The 19461-nt window shown below is 49.1% G+C and overlaps 2 protein-coding genes across 5 annotated transcripts in view; one reads left to right on the top strand and one right to left on the bottom strand.

Annotated features, from left to right (window-relative positions):
- The window catches only part of CEPT1 (choline/ethanolamine phosphotransferase 1), a 32750-nt gene extending 30368 nt beyond the window's left edge, over positions 1–2382 (bottom strand). For all 3 annotated transcript variants that reach the window (XM_086627141.1, XM_086627140.1, XM_086627142.1), the window contains exons 1-2: positions 2359–2382; positions 174–575 (exon numbers count right to left, since the gene is read on the bottom strand). In XM_086627141.1, coding sequence (XP_086483267.1) covers positions 174–569 — 396 coding nt within the window. In that variant the 5' untranslated portion in view covers positions 570–575; positions 2359–2382. The remainder of the gene's footprint in view (positions 1–173; positions 576–2358) is intronic.
- An 82-nt stretch (positions 2383–2464) lies between these two features.
- DRAM2 (DNA damage regulated autophagy modulator 2) lies at positions 2465–18658 on the top strand. Of its 2 annotated transcripts, XM_086627143.1 has the most exons (9): positions 2465–2499; positions 5353–5447; positions 8373–8530; positions 8891–8958; positions 9519–9658; positions 12945–13122; positions 16500–16582; positions 17683–17775; positions 18334–18658. In XM_086627143.1, the coding sequence occupies exons 3-9, from the start codon at positions 8400–8402 to the stop codon at positions 18439–18441; spliced, it is 801 nt and encodes a 266-aa protein (XP_086483269.1). In that variant the 5' UTR covers positions 2465–2499; positions 5353–5447; positions 8373–8399; the 3' UTR covers positions 18442–18658. The 2 variants fall into 2 exon arrangements, with proteins under 2 accessions (XP_086483269.1, XP_086483270.1); XM_086627144.1 differs by lacking the exon at positions 17683–17775.
- The last annotated feature ends 803 nt before the right edge of the window (positions 18659–19461 follow it).

Here is a 19461-nt window from a genome sequence, read left to right as displayed (position 1 = left end):
GCTTTTTCTCCATGCAAGCATCATTCAGAGACACACACCACAAACGTTTATAGAGAACAGCTCAAACGTAGGAGAACTGCGGGCTGGCCGCCGAGAAACAGCTCTCCACACAGCCCACCCGAGACCAGCTGACAGGAACCACGAACCACGCCAGTCAGAGGTTCACGACTTACCTGCTCTGTGGCTGTCGGGCAGTAATATACCAATAGCAGAGTTGTGAATATATTTATTAACAGTCCAATGATGGTGATGAGATTGGGGGCGATCCAGGCAGGAACTCTCCCAACTAACCATTCCCAGTACCCTTGCATGAGGGGTTCAAGCAGGGACCGTCCAGCGCTCTGGTATTTGTGTTCTTCCAACCGTTTCAGCTGGTGCTTGGACAAGGGAGGCGTGGGCAGCTGCACCAGTTTGCTTAGCACGCACCCAGCGGCGGGCCCGTGGCCGCAGCCGGCGGGGGGTTCCAGGTGCGACTCCCCACATCGCCTCCTCGCGTTTCGATGCCCGCTCATGGGGTGGGCGGCTTCGGAGTTTTTGTTTGGCAGGTAGCAGCTGTCACGGAGAACCATAAGATCCTGCAACAAAGGGTTGAGACGTGGAAGGTGAAGAGCACAAATCACAGAATCACGGAATGGTTTGGGTTGGAAGGGACCTCAAAGATCATCCAGTTCCAACCCCCCTGCCATGGGCAGGGACACCCTCCACTACACCAGGTTGCCCAAAGCCTCAAAATGAGATATCAAAAGCTTCTAGGTGCTGAGCTAAGAAGAGCTTCACTGGCCATTAGCAAAACAAGAAGGTTTTATGAGCTCTCCCTCAGAAAACAAAGGTATTTGGAGACTTCCTGAGGGAAAGACAGGGAAAAAATCATTCTCCACGCAGTTATAAACCAGCGAGTTGCGCTTGTTTGCTCTCCTTGCTGCTGACCGAAGCAAACACCCCGCGGCCACCAGCCTGAATTTCATCAGCAGCAGAAACTTACACCACTGACTTACGTTACGGACTAAGCACAGCCCTCACGTCTCTCTCGCAGGAGGGCTGGTTGTACCCAACAGCTTTCCAGTCGCTGGCACTAAAGACTTCTCTGTACTCACACTGGTTTCAGTTTAACTGGTATGAAGAAGCTTTGCCTCTTCGGTGAAGCTGACCAACCATCTAAAGGCAGTTACAAGCAATTTTTTTCAGATCACTGTTCCTCTTTTCAGTTTTGCTGCAGTTTTTTTCTTCTCCAAATTTAACCCAGTTCAGGTGAAAGCTCATTACTTATTCAACTTTTAAGATGTGCAAGAAACACGCAGGAGCTCGAGAGCTTTAGCTGGTCAAAGACAGCCTACAGACACCAGCATGAGATAGCTGTGACAAAACCGGAGGCTCAGGAACAACATTTCCAGTGCAAACAAGAAACCTTGGGATGTTCCAGCTCCTTCAAGGCAGGAGAGCAGCAACACATAACTCCCCACATGAACTAGAGGAAAAGCAGCAGAGAAAGGAAACTAAAAAGAAAAAAATTGCTATTTATCTACGTGAACCAACCAGAAAAAAACCTAGTTGTGAAGTCTAGCAGCGTGGAGCTAGAGAAGGGAAGATGACAGCTATCTCCAAAGCCACCAGCAAAGCACACACCAGGTGGGGGAAATAAGCCCCATAAATCAAAGGTCAACACCGGCATAAGAACCAGTGCTCCCATTTCCACCCTCCACAGCTTAATTAAGGCAATTCCCAGCAGCGAAAAGCCAACCCCGGAAAGGGCTGTCGGAGGCACTGTCGGAGGGCAAGCGAACCGGGCCTTGCTTACGCGGGAACTCAGGGGTTTGGAGCGGGCTCGCTCGCACCCGCTCACTTATCGGGAAACCAGCCACCTCGGAGAACCCTGCAGGTGCTGTCCTGGATGACCAGGAAAACTAGTTCCAACGCAGAAAACTGGACACTTCTCCTCTCTTCCTGAGGCGTTGCTCCCCCTGAAGGGAGCCCCGCCTGAGACGGGAGAGAAGCCACCCAGAGGCCGCCTCGTCCTCCAAAACAAACACCCCCACCGCCCGGCTCCGCGGGACTTTCACCCGGGCCTGGCCGCTCGCCGGCGAACACCCGGGGGAGGGGAGGGAGAACACGGACACCCCTCGGCCCGGCCCGGCGCTTCGCCCCCAGCCCGAAGGCGGCAGCCCCCGGGCCGGGCGGGGGTACGGCAGGCCCCGGCCCGCCGCGCAGCGCGGGCCCGGGCGCGGCTTCAGAGACCTCCCGCCTCACCCGCACAGCGGCCGCCTCCCTCAGGGGCCCCGTCCCGCCGCGCAGAGCCGGAAGGACGAACCCCGCCCGCTCACCTCCCGCCCGCCACCGGAAAAACCACAGACCGGCACTTACCGCACTCGCCTCGCACCGGGCGGCGCTTTTACGCCCCTTTTGCGACGGCCGGAAAGGAGGTGGGCGGCGGCAGGGGAGCGCGCCGGGGGCGGGGCGATGCGAGGGGCGGGGCGGCGCGAGGCCGGCGCGGGAGCGGCTGAGGTAAATGGCGGGGGGGAGGAGGGGACACGAGGGGGTCTTGGCGCGCGCGTCCCGCCCCTCCCGGGGCCTCCCTGGTTCTCCCCGCTGCTCTCCCGCCGCCTCCCCGTCACCCCCTCAGCGACCCTGCAATGTCCCCGGGCCTCCCCGGGGTCGGCTCCGGCTCCGGCTCCGGCTCCGGCCTCCTCCGTGCCCCGCTGGCCGCCCTCGCCGCTGCCCCTCGGCCGCCCCGGGAGCCCCCAGCGCCTCTGGAGGCCCCGGTTATCTCAGTGCCCCCCCCGCTCGCCCAGCAATCCCCCGCCGCGCCGGGCACCCCCTGTCGGCCCCAGTGACCCCCCGTCGCTTCCAGTGGCGCCTCTGCCCCGGGGACCCCATCGAGCCCCTCTGTCCTGTCACCTCCCTGCCCTCAGGCTGCGCTTTCCCCCTTCCATCTCCCCTTCCTTCCAGCCCAGCTGCTCTCCTACCCCCCCCTCCATCCCTTTTCCATGTCCCCTGCCTTCCAGCACCAGCTGCTCTCCTGAACCCCCTCCATCCCTTTTCCATGTCCCCTTCCTTCCAGCCCAGCTGCTCTCCTAAACCCCCCTCCATCCCTTTTCCCACTCTCTCACACCAGGCATCTCCAGGCCCTCTCTGGGACCGTGCAGGGAATTCCATTCCCCAGCCGTAACGTGGAAAACTGTCTCCCGTATTTGTAGCTGCTTTTCTCCGGTTAGACAGGTTGGACCAACAGGCAGCGTCTGTTCATCCCGGACGCTGAGCTCAGCCGGCTGGAACGGCACGCCGGTACCGCGGTGCGGCAGGTGTCTGAAACAGGAATCGGTGCATCCTCATGTCGTGGCATCTTGATTTGGCACCGTGCCATTCTGCCAGCTGGGCCACAGGGGCTTGGTGAGGGCATAAAGATCCTCACCTCAACTCTCTGGAAGCTGAGAAGTTTTAATCATGAAGTTTTAATAGTTTTAATAGGGTTTTTTTGGTGTCTGTACCGAGAAAGGACTCAAAACGAGTGACCCATCATTACCCTGCAGTGAGAACAACAAAGGTGACACGTTTCCTGCTTTCTTACTTCTGGTCCTGTGAGGATGAGTACCCTTTAGCCATTGGTATCAGTTTGACCCTGGCAATAAATTGCGCAAACCAAGATGTTAAATCTCTTTCTGAGTCATCCCCATCCACCCTTCGTGCTTACCTGGGAAGGCACGTGGCAAATTGCTTTGTCTTTCTTCCTTCAACACGGCGTCTGCTGGAGTATTTTACTGGAGAGAACAAGGAGTATCCCTTAGTTTGGCTTTATCTCTGCCCGTTTTGCTGAGAGAGCAGGGAAGAGTTGACAATCAGAGTATCAGCATTAATTTAGGAATTTCCCTTTTCCCTGTGTACTTTTGACCAGCGTTACCATTCTAGGTAACATTAACTTTCTGCCATTCATGGTCTTGGCCACCTTTTATTTTCATTGTAGTTTCTATCCCACATGCATGTAGTGACAGGACATGGGGCAATGGCTTTAAACTGAAAAAGGGGAGATTTAGATGAGATCTAAGGAAGAAATTGTTCTCTCTGAGGGTGCTGAGGCACTGGAGCAGGTTGCCCAGAGAAGCTGTGGCTGCCCCATCCCTGGAAGTGTTCCAGGCCAAGTTGTATGAGGCTTTGAGCAACCTGGTGTAGTGGAAGGTGTCCCTGCCCATGGCAGGGGCTTGGAACGAGATGATCTTTGAGGTCCCTTCCAACCCAAACCATTCCATGATTCGGTGATTCTATGCTCAAGTACGTGCAGAACGCTGCTGCACACTTCCTGCCTTCAAAGGAAAACCTCAGAGATCATTAAAATCTCCTTTGCGCTTGAAACACTTCCTTGACTTGCTCCTGATGATGATTTGATAATGTCTGTCACGGAAAAGATCTATGATACTCAGCCTGATGCTTTAAAAACCCCTCAGGACACGAAAGTGCCTTCAGCTGTCGTGACTGACAGAGGGCTGCTCTGCAGCAGGGCTTGCTCCGGAGCAGGTATTGCTGGTGAGCTCTAAGAGCAGTGTCCGGGGGGAAACTGGGAACAGCAGTTCTGCTAGGGGGGAAACTGGGAACAGCAGTTCTGGTTTACTAACGTCACCTTAGGCCAGGTAAATTCATCTGTGTACGCGTGGAAATAACTCCCAACAGGTGGAGAACCCACGTTGTCTGTGAGCCTTACCCCCACAGTGCCACTGCCCGCCTGGCAGCAGTGCCCCAGAGCTGCGTCTGCCCAGCACCCCGAGCGCGGCGGACGTCTGCAGGAGCTGGTCAGTGCCACCAGCTCACAGAAGGCGGTGCGGTTTCTCCTCTCTGACCATTCCTTCAGTGCGTGACAACGGCGGAGAGAAGCCAGGAGCTGTGGGATGTCTGATTAAATTCAGGTTGCTTGCTGCTGCGCCTCAGCACCCACCCTGGCACATATTTAGTGTGGCACTGGCATCACATTGGGATGCCCGTCCGCCATGAAACGGGAAGACTCTGTCCTGTCCTCCTCCTTACAGGAAAGCAGTGATTACAGGCACTGGTTTTGATTGCATTAAAGCACTTGCATTCATTTTCTTTCCTTGAAGGCTTCTCATTTCAAGTTAAATCTTTGTGCAGGCAAGTCCTATACATCAAAAAGTCTTAAAAACCTGGGGGTTTTTTGCATTTCTACCATCCCACCATGCACGTGCTTCACTCCTTAAACCACTTGGAACATAAGAAAAGCATACTGTGTCAGGCCATCTAATCCAATGTTCACTCAGCAGCAACTAATCAAAGATGCTAAGGAGGAGAATAAATACTGTAGAGTAGGGTATAAAAGTAACTCACATGTTGATTATTTTCCTTTATATCTCAAAGATTTAGGAAAAAATGAAGCGAATGTGGAACTTCACCAGCAAGATGACTCTGGATTCCCCTTGAGGTGACGTTTGCTTTGATGCCCTTGTTCTCAGGTATGTGGCATATCGTTTGGTTTGTTCTCAGGCAAAAATGTCTGTTTGCTCAGAAATAAAGCTCAGGCACTGGGAAGATTTAAATGCTAAAGGAAAAGTAAAAATGAAGCATCAGACTGACCGCAGGAAGTTTTGAATGACACGCCCAGGCACGTAACATCCGTAACAGAGAATGCCATGCCAAATACGCCTTCTTCTGTGATACAAATCCCCAGTTTACTCTTACAGGAGGTGGGATTGTGAAGTTCTGTTAATTACTATTTATTTTTACTGCATTACAGGCTTAAAATTAAAGGGCAAATGTTATACTTGGCTTCAAAATGAAAGCTTAAGGGTAAGGAAGCAAGCAACTTTCTCACTCTCTTCTTATTCATCACCTCTCCTGTTAGACACCTTTATCTGCGCCCAACTTCTTCCTTACAAGCAGCTGAACCAACAGTTTTATCAGGGTGTAACTACTACGAGGGTGTAGCTACGTTCTTTTCAAAGGTCATCAGTTAGAGTTGGCTTTTGTCACCTCCCAGGAGCGTGCCAGAGCTTGTTGTCCTCACTTGAACCACGAAGGTTTTAGGCTGAAAAGCAGCACAAATGCAAGACAGTGACCAGTTTCTGGTAAATGAGCAATTCTCGTGTTATGTGATGGATCTGTCAGCCTGGCTTTCCACAAGCTCTCCTGGACACGGTGCCGGCACAGGTCAGCAACAAGGCACGCTGTGGAATGCCAGCGATCTGCCTGGGACCGAGTGCTGCTGAGTGCAGTAAATCCATGTCAGAGGAGTGCTGAGGGCTCCTCAGTGAGATGCAAAGGAGTTGATAAAAGGAGTTGCAGCCTTCCAGTGCTTAAAGGGGGTCTACAGGAAAGCTGGGGAGGGACTTTTTACAAGGGTGTGTAGTGACAGGACACAGGGCAATGGCTTTGAACTGAAAGAGGGGAGATTTAGATTGGATATAAGGAAGAAGTTTTTCACTCAGAGGGTGGTGAGGCACTGGAGCAGGTTTCCCAGTGAAGCTGTGGCTGCCCCATCCCTGGCAGTGTTCAAGGCCAGGTTGGATGAGGCTTTGGGCAACCTGGTGTAGTGGAGAGTGTCCCTGCCCATGGCAGGGGTGTTGGAACTAGATGATCTTTGAGGTCCCTTCCAACCCAAACCATTCCGTGATTCTATAAGCTCTGATCTGTTGTAAGATTCACCCACTTTTATTTCAAGTTCTTTTTTCCTCCCATGAGACTTTCTAGTCTTGGTGCTTCCTATCTCTTTCTTCCTTTTTCTCCTTTCTTTCAGTCTCTCCCACTCTAGGCAACGCCTGCCTCCCAAAACCTCTCAGTGCTGCACTCCTTCCTGTTTTGTCTCAGCATTGTTTTGCTTTTCTCACGTACTGTTTGATCTTTGCCCGGATGCCCTTGGATCTGGACTCTTTATTATTTGCTCTTTGCTTTTGTCCTGTTTCATATGCCATTTACGGTTGCCAGTTTCGACTCCACCGAAACACTTTCTGTACTCTTTCACCATTGTAAGCATAAGGCAATGCCATCAGTGAAACAGCATAAAGCACAGGGGCAAGTACAGCCCAGAGAAGAGAAGGCTCAGGTGGGATCTCATCTCCCTGCCTGAAGGGAGGATGCAAAGAGGACAGAGGACGGAGCCAGGCTCTTTTCAGTGGTGCCCAGTGACAGGACCAGAGGCAGTGGGCCTTCGTTTTTCCAGTTTCGATGCTCTCTATTCACCTTTTATGGACTCAAGATCAATATAAAAGCAAAAGTTATACCAAGTATGTTCATTCCTCGTTCTAAGGACAGCGTGTCTTTAACATGCTTGTTTCTACAGCTCTAAACAGAAACACAAGAGGTTCTGTCTGAACATCAGGAAATGCTTTTCCACCGTGAGGATGACAAAGCACTGAGGCAGGTTGCCCAGGGAGGTTGTAGTATCTCCATCTTTGGGAGATATTCAAAAGCCCTCCTGCACAAGAGACCCGTGTGGCCCTGCTTGAGCAGGGGCTTGGACAAGTTGACCTCCAGAGGCCCTCTCCCACGTCAGCCATTCTGGGATTCTGAAATCAGCTCTGCGTAACTTTGAAGCCGATAGAAAATTCCTTCCCTCTAGCACCAGGAGTAGAGAGGAGTCACAGTTCTTTCTGCGTGAGCTCACCAGGGTGATGCAACTGCACATTATTGTTCTTAGACAACTGGAGGTAGAGACACAGATTTGCCATCAGGCTGGGGCTTGGGGAACTGGACAGTTAGCCATTTCATTCCAGGGTAAATGGACCTTTTCCTCCTGCCTGTACAAACAAGGTAGCTACTCTTCTGCCACCAGGAATGAGTAGCCCTTGAGTTTGAAGGCTGTGGCTGGCAGCGGTCAGCTCTTGCTCATTGATACCTGTGAGCTTGTTGTGAAGTGATGCTTATGACAGATGTTGAGTCACACAGCATGACGGGTAGTAAATTAGTGTAGATATTAAAGTAATTTTAGGTCGTTTCTTCCACATCTGCCCAGTTGATTGTTAATGGAATTTAGAGGCTCCACAACAGCCACTATTGGTTAAACTGTCACTACTGGGACACGTTCTCTGTCATCCTCACTAATTCTAATTGTGTTGTGACACAAGGGTAAGAAGAAAATAGAGACTGTTATTCACAGTGACCCATTTGACCTTATTCTGGCAGACACAAATGCTAAGACACGTAGTAAAGTGACGCTTCCGGTTTCTTTTCTCAGGGTCTTTTACGAATTTCAGAATTAGCATTTCCAGATGTTGTCTCTGCTTATTTATGATTGCTTCTGTGCCATGAAGTCAAATAACCACCTTGGGTTTGCAGGACAGGACTTAGAGCAAGATCGAATTGCTGTATTTGAGGCAGCTTGCCTCGAGAAAAGCAAAACCTTTGAGAAACGCTAGTCAGCCTTTGTCTTTGGTTCCTCGCAGTGTTCGGAGTGGGAAGTCAGCACCAAAATGTGGTGGTTTCAGCAAGGCCTCTCTGTGTTGCCCACGGCTTTGGTTGTTTGGTCAGCTGCATCTTTTGTGTTTTCATACATTACTGCGATCGTCCTACACCACGTCGATCCTTTGGTGCCCTACATCAGGTCAGTAACAGTTTTCCAGGTTCTTCGTTTTTCGTTTCAATGCTCTTTATTCACCTTTTATGGACTCAAGATCAATATAAAAGCAATAGTTATACCAAGTATGTTGATTCCTTGTTCTGAGGACAGCGTGTCTTTAACATGCTTGTTTCTACAGCTCTAAAACTAGCACAGTATAGTTTGAGTAAGGAAAAATTCAGTGAAAAATATCTAGGAGGGTTTTGGTTGGTTTTTTTACAAACCTGTTTCTTACGGTTCCTTTGTAGACTGAAATAAGTATGGCTGTGTTGCATGTATTTTTAGTATAGATACATACATATTATCTGTATGTATGTATCTATAATATCCATTTATCTCTTCCAGTGATACAGGGACAATACCACCTGAAAGATGCTTATTTGGGATCATGTTAAATATTTCAGCTTTCCTAGGTGAGTATAGAAAGCTGTCCTTGGTAAACTGCAGGCAGTTCTGGAATGCACACAGTTTAAAATGATTTAATTGCCTTATTCAGATCATTAGGCAGCCCATAATTCTCAGTCAAAAACTAAACTCAAACCAATTAATCTTAATTCTTTTAAGCAATTCAGAGGAAAGTGTATGTCAGGGATGTTATCCACAAAGCCAGCATGACAGCTGCAGATTTCAGAAGGGCAAAAACGTGTTTTAAAATACCCAGCAGACTAGTAAAAGAAATAGAAATGAAAATTCAAGGCAGTCTCCTCACTTGTGCTGCAATTATGGTGGGGGGGAAACAACCTAGTGTGTCTTTCAAATGAAAGAGATCTGAAAAATCTAGTAAGATGACTCGTTTACCATTGTATTATTTCAGCTTTGACTTTCAGATTCTCAACTTTTCTACTTCAGTGTGCCATAAGACAGTTTTTGTGTTTTAAATAGTTGCCTCTGTCACTTAGCCTCTTCCCAGTTAGAAAAGGACAGTCTGCTCCTCAGCTGAAAATCTTACTGCATTTGGGTTCTTCGTGAACAGGTATGGCCACCATGTATGTCCGTTACAAACAAGTTTACGCTCTGAATCCAGAAAAATCCAAGATCATCAAGCTAAATAAGATTGGCCTCACGCTGGGATGGATGAGCTGTTTTGGACTTTGCATTATTGCAAATTTCCAGGTTTGTGCTTTGCTTGCAAAGTCCTGAAATGGACAGAGTTGTTTGTTTGCTGAGATATCTGATAAAATGGGGATTTTACTGAAAGCAAAACTTTTAGGGGCAAGCTTGGTTTTTGTCAAATTCCCTACAGGAAATTGTTACAAAATTTAAGGTTTGGTTTATAATTTCTTACTTATTTCTTATTTACTTTTTCCACTGGGACTTGTGAGCAGCCATTCATCAAGTTTCAAATTGTTAAAAAACCCACAAGTTTTGCAGAGAGCAGACCTCCTCCTTATAGGAGGATGTCCTTTTTTTTTTTTTTTTTTTGATCTCCGTATAGGAGATTCGAAAGCTCTAGCTCCAGGTATTGTATTTTGACTCAGGAGAATCAGCTATCAAATAGTCAAAAATTGTTACAACTAGAAGTAAAGCCAACAAAACCACCCAACCCTACAAGAAGTCCAGCTCTGAAAAATCTGCCCCTTTTAGGAATATTTTCCTTCAAACCCACGCAATTCTTAAAAATACTGCAGCAAAACCAGCTTTTGCATTTCTCTGTACCAGAGCCTGTGTTTTTTTCCCTCTCCAATACTTCCCACCCCCTCCAAAAAAAAAAAATTTATATTCTCACACATCACACCATCAGCGCAGCCACGTTCTACATCATTGACTGTTACATGCAAGACACTTGCACAGTTGCCAGGCTCATCATCTTAATTGCCCACCTGGCTTTTTGGGGAATCTGTTGTGGTGCCTTTAGCCACTAGAGGCTGCAGTGTCACCTCGGTGTCTTGCTGGATTCGAGTCAGCTTCGGGAAAAGCGAAGAGGAAAAGCTCCTGGACAGCTCCACCTTTTTCCCTTCTCCTTTTCCCCTAGCAGAGCTCTCCAGGTGCTTCAGCAGCCCCTGTCTTAGAAACCTCAGCACACTCATTTTGGAGTTTGGGGGGTTTTTTGGAGGCCTCCATCTGTTTACTTCTTTTCTAAAGCCCTCGCTATACCTCCCCTGCCACACCCACCAAGAAAAAGCCTCCAGCCTGTGTTCAGCTCCATGATTTCACTCCACCACTGGTCAGGATCTGTAGATTTCGAGATAATCCAAATACAGAAGGTGCATGTTAATTTGTTAACTAGTTTGTGTAACATTTAACCTTGAGCAAGACAAAAATTGGAAGTGATGTACCTGCATATCCAAGTGGTGCTGAGGACTGGTTGAGGGCCACCCCAGAGAGAAAAGATGCCCCCTGGAATCCACCAGTTACTGAAGACAACTGAAGTGTGAAAACATGCAAAGATGAACAAAGGGGATACAGGAACAGCCACCTCGCCAAGAGCTCCGGACAGCTCTCACTGCTGGGAGTCAAAGCAGTAGCACAGGGCTCATCCTCATGGGATAAGCTCATCCTCATGGGATATCCTCCTGCACTTGGGCCACAACAACCCCCTGCAGCGTTCCAGGCTTGGGGAAGGGCGGCTGGAAAGCTGCACAGCAGAGAAGGACCTGGGGGTGCTGGTCGACAGCCGATTGAACATGAGCCAGCAGTGTGCCCAAGCAGCCAAGAAAGCCAACGGAATCCTGGCATGGATCAGAAACAGTGTGGCCAGCAGGAGGAGGGAGGTGATTGTCCCCCTGTACTCAGCACTGGTGAGGCCACACCTGGAGCACTGTGTCCAGTTTTGGGCCCCTCACTTCAAGAAGGACGTTGAGGTGCTGGAGCGGGTTCAGAGAAGAGCAACGAAACTAGTGAAGGGTTTGGAGAACTTGTCCTATGAGGAGCAGCTGAGGGAGCTGGGACTGGTCAGTCTGGAGCAGAGGAGACTCGGGGGGACCTTATCGCTCTCTACAGTTACCTGGAAGGAAGTTGTAGGGAGATGGGGGTCGGTCTCTTCTCCCACGTTATGAATGACAGGACAAGAGGGAATGGCCTCAGGTTACGCCAGGGGAAATTTAGGTTGGATATCAGGAAAAATTTCTTTCCAGAGAGGGTTGTGAAGTATTGGAACAGGCTGCCCAGGGAAGAGGTGGAGTCCCCATCCCTGGAGTTGTTTAAAAACTGTGTGGATTTGGTGTTGAGGACCATGGTTTAGGGACCCTGACAGTGTAGGGTAAACGGTTGGACTCGATGATCTTGAGGGTCTCTTCCAACCAGATGATTCTATGATTCTATGATTTGATTCCTGCTGCTCAGCCAGTACTATTGCTTTTTTCTAGCTGGGGCTCTTGATTTCGTCTCATAGAGGGCAAAGACCTCTCTTTGATGACACCTCATCATTGAGCAGCACGTGGATTTTGGAGCACGTGCCTTTGCAACTGGGTGATTCACTATTTAAATCTGCCTTCCCACCTCTGTTAGGCTGTGGGTGCAGCACTTCAAATTCATTTGTGCACGTGGAGATTGTGAGGAAGAGGTGACTCCAGTTCCTCATCTTAACAGCTACTCAGTAAAATACACAGTCTCCTGCTTTAGGGCATAAGAGATCACCTGCAGGGTTGGCGTGCGGGGCAGTGCCAGGCCTCGAGTGGCACAGTTGGCAAGACAACACTTTGTCGTCTCTGCCTTTGGGCACCTTGCTTACCCAGGGCTGAGAGGAGAGGGCTGAACACAACGTCATTTTTCAGGGCATAAGTTTTAAGTTGGGTTGTTTTTCTTGGAATAACTTCCAGCATTAATGATTTTTACTATTCAACAGTTGATTCTCCCGTAGTGTTTTTTAAGTTAGGAAGTATCACTGCTTGGTTCAACCTTGTTCCCTGCGAGTGCTCAAAGATACTAATTTGACAAACAAGGCTTGTTCAAACTAGAGTAATTCAGAGAAACGCTAAACCTCCTTATTTTTAATCCCATTTTGGGTACCAGAACTGTGTCGTGTTTATCCTGTGTCACATTATCTCTCATAGATGCACAGATTCCTGGGATAGAAATGCTCAGTAGATAGCCTGTTGTCACTCATTTCCTGTCCAGCTGCAGGGATTCCTTCATCCCGTTTCCGTACTACCATGTGTTACAGCTACTGAGAGCAGCTCTCATAAATTCCTGTAGCTCAGATGTAGCTGTGACCTGTATCTTGGCCACAAGAACTTCACAAAAGCTGCAGTGCAGAGGGCTGGCAGGTGCTGCCTTCCAGCTAACCCTGTATGGGCTTTCCAAGAAAAATCTCCTAAGCACTAGCATGTTCCAGAACTACTTCACTTGGGATGTGGGAAGGTAATTGAGCGGGTGGAGTGCCAAAGGTTTACAGAAGAAAATTATTCCAAGAATCCAAAATGAAACCAGGTTCTGTACAAGCAGTGCTTTCTTTCCCTAGAAATACACTCTGTACTACATACACGTGGTTGGAGCCTGCCTGACGTTCGGAGTAGGGGCCATTTACATGCTGGTTCAGACTGTCCTGTCCTACCTGATGCAGCCAGAAGTTCACAGCAAAGACATCTTTTGGATCCGTCTGACCGTGTTGCTCTGGTGTTGCTCAAGCATTGTCAGCAGTATCCTTTTGCCGTGCAGTGTCACCATACAACAGAGCAGCCTTCACAAGTGACAGTGTTTGCACCGGTGTTAATTTAACCTCCCAATGGCTTTAAACTGGAAGAGGGCAGATTTAGATTAGATAGAAGGAAGAAATTCTTCCCTCTGAGGGTGCTGAGGCACTGGCACAGGTTGCCCAGAGAAGCTGTGGCTGCCCCATCCCTGGCAGTGTTCAAGGCCAGGTTGGATGAGGCTTTGGGCAACCTGGTGTAGTGGAAGGTGTCCCTGCCCATGGCAGGGGGTTTGGAACTGGATGATCTTTGAGGTCCCTTCCAACCCAAACCTTTCTATGATTCTGTGATTCTACGTGAAAGGCTGTGCCACAGGAGGCCTGTCATCCTTACACGTACTGCGTGTATCACACTATCGACTCATCTTCTGGATTGCAACCTGGGAACTTTAGGGAAAAAGGGAACCATCAGGTTGACCCTGCAAGTGAGTCACTGCATAAGAAAGGTAAGGGGGATGGTTACCACCCTTTCTCCTCTCCTGTCCTTCCGTACGCCTGCGATTCAAAATGGCAAAATCAGAGTTTCTCACAAAGAGGTCTGACTGTAGATCATGAAAGATGGGGAGAAAGGGAGAAAAGGGAAACATACTTAGGAGATGGGTGGTTTTAATGGGAAGAAAAAGCCGTGTAAGGAATAAAAGTGTCTGTTCCCTGGTGACAGGAATGCTGCAGCAAATTTTATAGAGGAGCACAGAATGTAGCAGAAGAGAAAATCCTGTTACCTAACCATGCACTGTGCCAGCTGTCTCCCAGGTCTGGCGTTGTCAGGGACATGATTCTGGAGCATATTGCCAAGGTCGAGTCAGAAGAGACATTTGACCTCTGATCTCCTCCCCTGGCCATCCTACAGTTCAAAAGACAAGACGTTTCTGACCAGCATTCCCTGCGACCTTCCCTCAGCTCTGGAATCCATCATCTCCCTTCACTTCACATTCCGAGTGCTGGAAGCAGCTGTGGGTTTTACAGAAATACAGGCAGATCCATCCAGAAAGAGAGGCCTTTTTCCTGTCTGGAGTCATTTAACAATCAGGAAACTGACCCACAGCAGCTCCTCTGCTCACCTCAATGGACCTAAACGTTGTATTTGGAAAATTATGACCCAGTTTTGTGTCAAACAGAACTGCAACGCTAAAGCTTTCATATTTACATTCCAAAGACATGAGTGCAAACATCCTTGCTTAAACTCTGTCCCTTCTGCAGTTGAATCAAGGCCACCGATTGAATCCCCACCAATTCCACTTATTTCCAGGCTGGCAGCCAAAACCAGCACTAAACCATACGCCCTGTTTCCCAGGGCCGGAGCATCTCGCCGAGCTCCCGTTCCTGCTGCTGCAAGATTACATCATCTGTGCTGGTCGGACGAGAAGCGACAGTCGAGGCACAGGCTGGTTGTCTGTAAAGGAGTGAGAAGGACCCTTTCCTGCTCAGGAGGCTTGACACATCCCAGGGAAGTCGTGTGGGAAACTTAGGGAATTACAGTCTGTAGTAGAAATTTCTGGTGCTAGCAAAGAACAAGAATTTCAGCTTCGAACAGTTAGGAGCCAAATACAACTGAGGAAGACCTAAAATAGAACAATATGAACTCAGGCAAGTTAAGAGCCTTTTACAGATGCCAAAAACCCACAAACTCCAAATCTAGAGAGGTTTTTAAACCAGTGTGGTCTAACCAAAATTAGAGGGAAGGAAAGACAGCTGTAGAAATAACGATGTGTACGTACATACGTACATATGGAAGGGGAAGAAAGGGGAAATTGTTGGGGTATTTTCTAAACTAACAGTTGGTAATGTAATAAGGGAAAGCTGGAAACAGGCAGAAGTCTATGGCAGTAGGAGAAATGGTTCTAACTGGTACTGGAGGACAGAAGGGAACGTAAAAATACTCCTGATCCTCTGCTGGAGTGAAACAGCAGAATTACCAACACAGAAAGAGCAAAGCAGTTAATTACCTGCTCTGTAACGAGGGGAGGATGAAAGCCAGTTATTTTTGTATGGTGATGATTAAATTATTTCCATTGCAGGGGGATCTCAGGCAGGTATCTAACAGCTGCGAAAGCTGTACATTTTAATTAGCAGAGAATTGGGTGTCTTGCATTCAGATCAGTAACCAGAGCTCCCTGGACCACTCACATCAATTTTTTAATAAGCTTTGGAAGTCTGGGTTTTCAAAAACATGTTTGTGCCAGTAAGTTCAGCCTTATTCACCACTAAAATTAACCTTTCACATCAGGAGGCTCCTGATGTTTCATCTCATTAATGATTAAAGAAGATAATGTCTTAATCCTATGAAAAGCAAATCTTCTCCAACTTAGTGCTCCAAGTTTCATTTATAGAGGCAGTAGCACTGAAGCACTGTACCTTCGTAAGATGTTGAAAAAGTGACATCTCAGTCACTCTAGAGTCTCTGATCAAATGAGGAATCATTGTCATGAGGTTTTTCCTTGGCTGCTGTTATCAAACCTTGAGTGAATTAAGAGGGAAACTGAGAAGCTAATAACCCTCTCTGCTGCAAATGATACAGTATTCCAGCCTGTAACCCGCATACCAGGAATTCAAGGTGGCTTGGAAGTTGCAAAGCAATCAGAGAAAGAGATCTGGACACTATTAGCCTGGAAAACACCACAAAAAAAAATTCAAAACGCTAAGTAAGTATTCACATTTGATCAGAACTTAAATGCTCTTCCAGTACCTCAAGGGGGCCTACAGGAAAGATGGGGAGAGGCTGTTCAGGAGGGCCTGTTGTGATAGGACAAGGGGTAATGGTTTTAAAATAGAGGGAGGTAGATTCAGGTTGGATATTAGGAAAAAATTTTTTACCATGAGAGTTGTAGAACACTGGAACAGGTTGCCCAGAGAGGTGGTGGATGCTCCATCCCTGGAGACGTTCAAGGCCAGGTTGGAGCCTTGAGGCCCTGAGCAACCTGATCTAGTTGGAGATACCCCTGTTCCTTGCAGGGGGGTTGGACTAGATGACCTTTGAAGGTCCCTTCCAGCCCTAACCATTCTATGATTCTATGCTTTCATAAGGAGCCTGTGTTTGATTGAGGAGGTGCAACAAGCAGCAGCATCCAGAGAACAAAGGAAATGGATTTAGAGTAGAATTAACCGTGCCGTGTGATGGTAACTAGTCGGTTGGAACAATCTACAAGTTGAAGGGAGCGATGTGAAGTGGTCCTTGTCACCACTGCTGTTCGTTATGCTGAGGAGGCCTCGTGGAAAACACGCAGGGATCTCCTTACAGCCTCAGCTTGACACAATCCGGAGCCGAGTCTGACATTTCGGAGTTGCTCCTTCTCGGCGCTGAATCTTCCTTAACAGATTCCTTTGCAGTGTTTGCTTCCTCAGTTGTCTTATACAGTGGCCTGTACGGAACGAACCTCGTGCAGAAGTTGCACTGGGACCCACAGGAAGAAGTAAGTGATTGAGCAAAGAAAATAACCAGAACAAAACCAGCTACGTCATTTACAGTGCCAAATGCATCCGGGCACCTGCTGCAGTTGTGTGCACGCACGTGGGATGGGAGAGCACGAGTGAGCTTTACCAGTTGAGCCAGTGTGCAGCGACTTGCCAAAGAACTGCTCTGAGCAACAGTTGCAGCTGGAAGGGTTATTTTAAATTCATCTCACTCACGGGCAGCAATTGCACTGTCACAATGGGCTGTCAGACCAGCAGCTTGTCCAGTCCGTGCTGGTCAGCGATTCCCGGCCCCTGTAAATGAGGGATCTCGCGCGCCGGCGAAGCGGAGCTCCTGGCTGGGGGAGTCAGGAGGAGATGAAGGCCGAAGGCTACGAGCCATCGAGCTGCCGTTGGAGCAGTAAGTGCCGGGCAGCGAGAGGTCCCAAGTGGGACAGAGAGAGGGCATGCATGTCTAACAGCTCTGCCTGTCTCCTTGGCCCTCCTCATCCTCTCCAGGCACTGCTGGAGGCGTGGGCGCTTACTGGTGGAAATATTAGGGTTGCCCAGAGAGGTGGTGGATGCTCCATCCCTGGAGATGTTCAAGGGCAGGTTAGATGAGGCCCTGAGCAACCTGATCTAGTTGGAGATATCCCTGTTCCTTGCAGGGGGGTTGGACTAGATGACCTTTGAAGGTGCCTTCCAGCCCTGACCATTCTATGATTCTGTGATTACCCCAGCTGGCTTTGAGGGCTTTTCCACCCCTCCCTTTATTTAAAGCATAAGGAGCCTCTCAGAAGCCTGCTTGCATCCAAAGCGGGGCCTTTTTTGTAGCGAGGTTTTGCCGTTAGCCATGCCAAGCTCTTCACTGAGCCTTCAGGCTTTGCAGGTGGATATTAAATTCCCAGAGGGGGTCATCCCAGTTGTGTGGAGCAGGTGTTTTCCTGGTCATTCTCACTCTTCTGCCGACTTCAGCACTTCATTCTTAGAGACTCCAGATACACTAAGAACTGTTGCTCTCCAGAGGGAATAGTTGTGCCATCTTTGTGCCATTGTGAGTTCAAGAGGAGCTTCTCACACTGTTTTGTTCTGCCCCTCCCTCCCCCCCCCCCCCATGCAGGGCTACACAGCTCACATCATCAGCACCGTCTCAGAGTGGTCATTAGCCTTCTCCTTCCTCAGCTTTTTCCTCACCTACATCCGTGACTTTCAGGTAAAATTAACATTAATTAATTTTAAGTTCAGTGCTCTGCTTCTCCAAGCTCTGAGCAGCCTGGCATGATGCGGAACGGGCTGCTGTACAGTATCAGTCATCAAGGCTGGAAGAGTCATGGCACGAACAGCATCACGCAGTGCTCCCTTCCTCCACAGGATCCACCCCTGCTGTGTTAGCACACAGACTCCAGCTGTTCCAGGCCAGGTTGGATGAGGCTTTGGGCAACCTGGTGTAGTGGAAGGTGCCCCTGCCCATGGCAGGGGGGTTGGAACTGGTTGATCTTTGAGGTCCCTTCCGACCCAAACCGTTCTAAGATTCTATGATCTGACGAGCTCTAACTGGCTTTGCTCGCGAGCTCTGTCACAGTCACAGGGGATGTTTGCTGTCGGATTGCAAGGCAAATGTTGGGAGTCGGGCCAGGAGAACAGCTTGGGAGTCAGGCTTGTAGTTCTGGAGCCGATCCGCCTTTTGGCGTTCCATCTGACTACTGGAATTGCCCGTGCTGTGACAGTGACAACCTGCTAACTTGAATTTTCTTTCCTTTCTCCTCTATAGAAAATTTCCCTGCGTGCAGTCGTCAGCTTGCACGGACAAACCCTTTATAACACACCGCAGAGCTTTGTGACTGACGAGCAGACGCTGCTGGTCGCGGGGAGCATCTAATGAAGGTGACGAGAACATGTTCTCAGCATAACTCAGGAATTTAGTAGCAATAACAGTTGATATTTCTAAGCATTTATTTTCTATGAAAAAAGATATGAAGTGATTGTATTGTACTTGACATAAAGGGCTTTGCTAATAACCTACACAGCAATGCAAATGTTACCAGTATCGTAAACGAGCCTGTAACATTTCTACACATGCCAATGTCATGGAAGAATTAAATGAAGGTTATTAAAGAGTTGTGGCTCCTCATCGCTTCCACCACACCCCATTTTACCTCCCGCAGCCCCTTGCCCCCCTCTCCCCAGTGTTCCTCAGGCCAAGTCCTTTCAGATGCACGGAGCCTCCAGCCTAGAGCTGGGCTCCAGCCTCATCTCCCACACCTGCAGTTCCCTCGTTGGGGCAGCGGGGGCTGACCCGTGACCTGCACGCTGTGCCAGAGATAAAGGACCTCAAAGCCACATGATCCTTTGAGTGACTCATGAGGAAAGCCCTCTTTACACCACAGCCTCCTCCAGAGGACAGGAGACAGACGGTAGCTTGACCAGCTCCCCTCTTGCTGGAAGGGCAGCCATGTGTTTACTCCTGGAGAGGAGTCACAAGGAGCAGCAGCAGGAACAAACGACCTGCACAGGCTGCTCCAAAGTCAAAGCACTCTGAATTTCTTCAGAGCACAGAGCAGAGCACGATGCGTGTCCTTGTGTGCTCCCCTAAACAGTCTCCAACCCAAGAGCCAGCTGCTCCCTCCTTTTGGTGCTTCCCAAAGCTGTCACAGGGCGTCACCAGCCCTTATCCTCACCTTGCAGCTTGTCAGGGGGCTCCAGAGGTTGAGCTCCACGACGCTGTCAGTACTGGACACCCAGATGTGTACCAGGGGGTTTATACCGAATGTTTTCACAGAGACAACCTCCCACACACAACAGCTGTGTCCAGACCAAGCCAGAAGCCTTAAAAGTACACATTTGCTCTAGTTCCACCAAAGTATAGCAAAGTGATGGTATTTGATTAGACAGACCTACT

The sequence above is a fragment of the Tauraco erythrolophus genome, chromosome 27, assembly GCF_009769465.1.
Source record: "Tauraco erythrolophus isolate bTauEry1 chromosome 27, bTauEry1.pri, whole genome shotgun sequence".
Taxonomy (NCBI): Eukaryota; Metazoa; Chordata; class Aves; order Musophagiformes; family Musophagidae; genus Tauraco; species Tauraco erythrolophus.
This window is presented reverse-complemented; position numbering and strand designations above follow the sequence as displayed.

Bases quoted from the DNA above. Each gene is read 5' to 3' on its own strand.
- DRAM2 (XM_086627143.1), top strand. From the start codon at position 8,400: ATGTGGTGGTTTCAGCAAGGCCTCTCTGTGTTGCCCACGGCTTTGGTT. The intron at 13,123-16,499 runs GTATCCTTTTGC...ATTCCTTTGCAG, and splicing joins TTGCTCAAGCATTGTCAGCA to TGTTTGCTTCCTCAGTTGTC. The intron at 17,776-18,333 runs GTAAAATTAACA...TCTCCTCTATAG, and splicing joins CCTACATCCGTGACTTTCAG to AAAATTTCCCTGCGTGCAGT.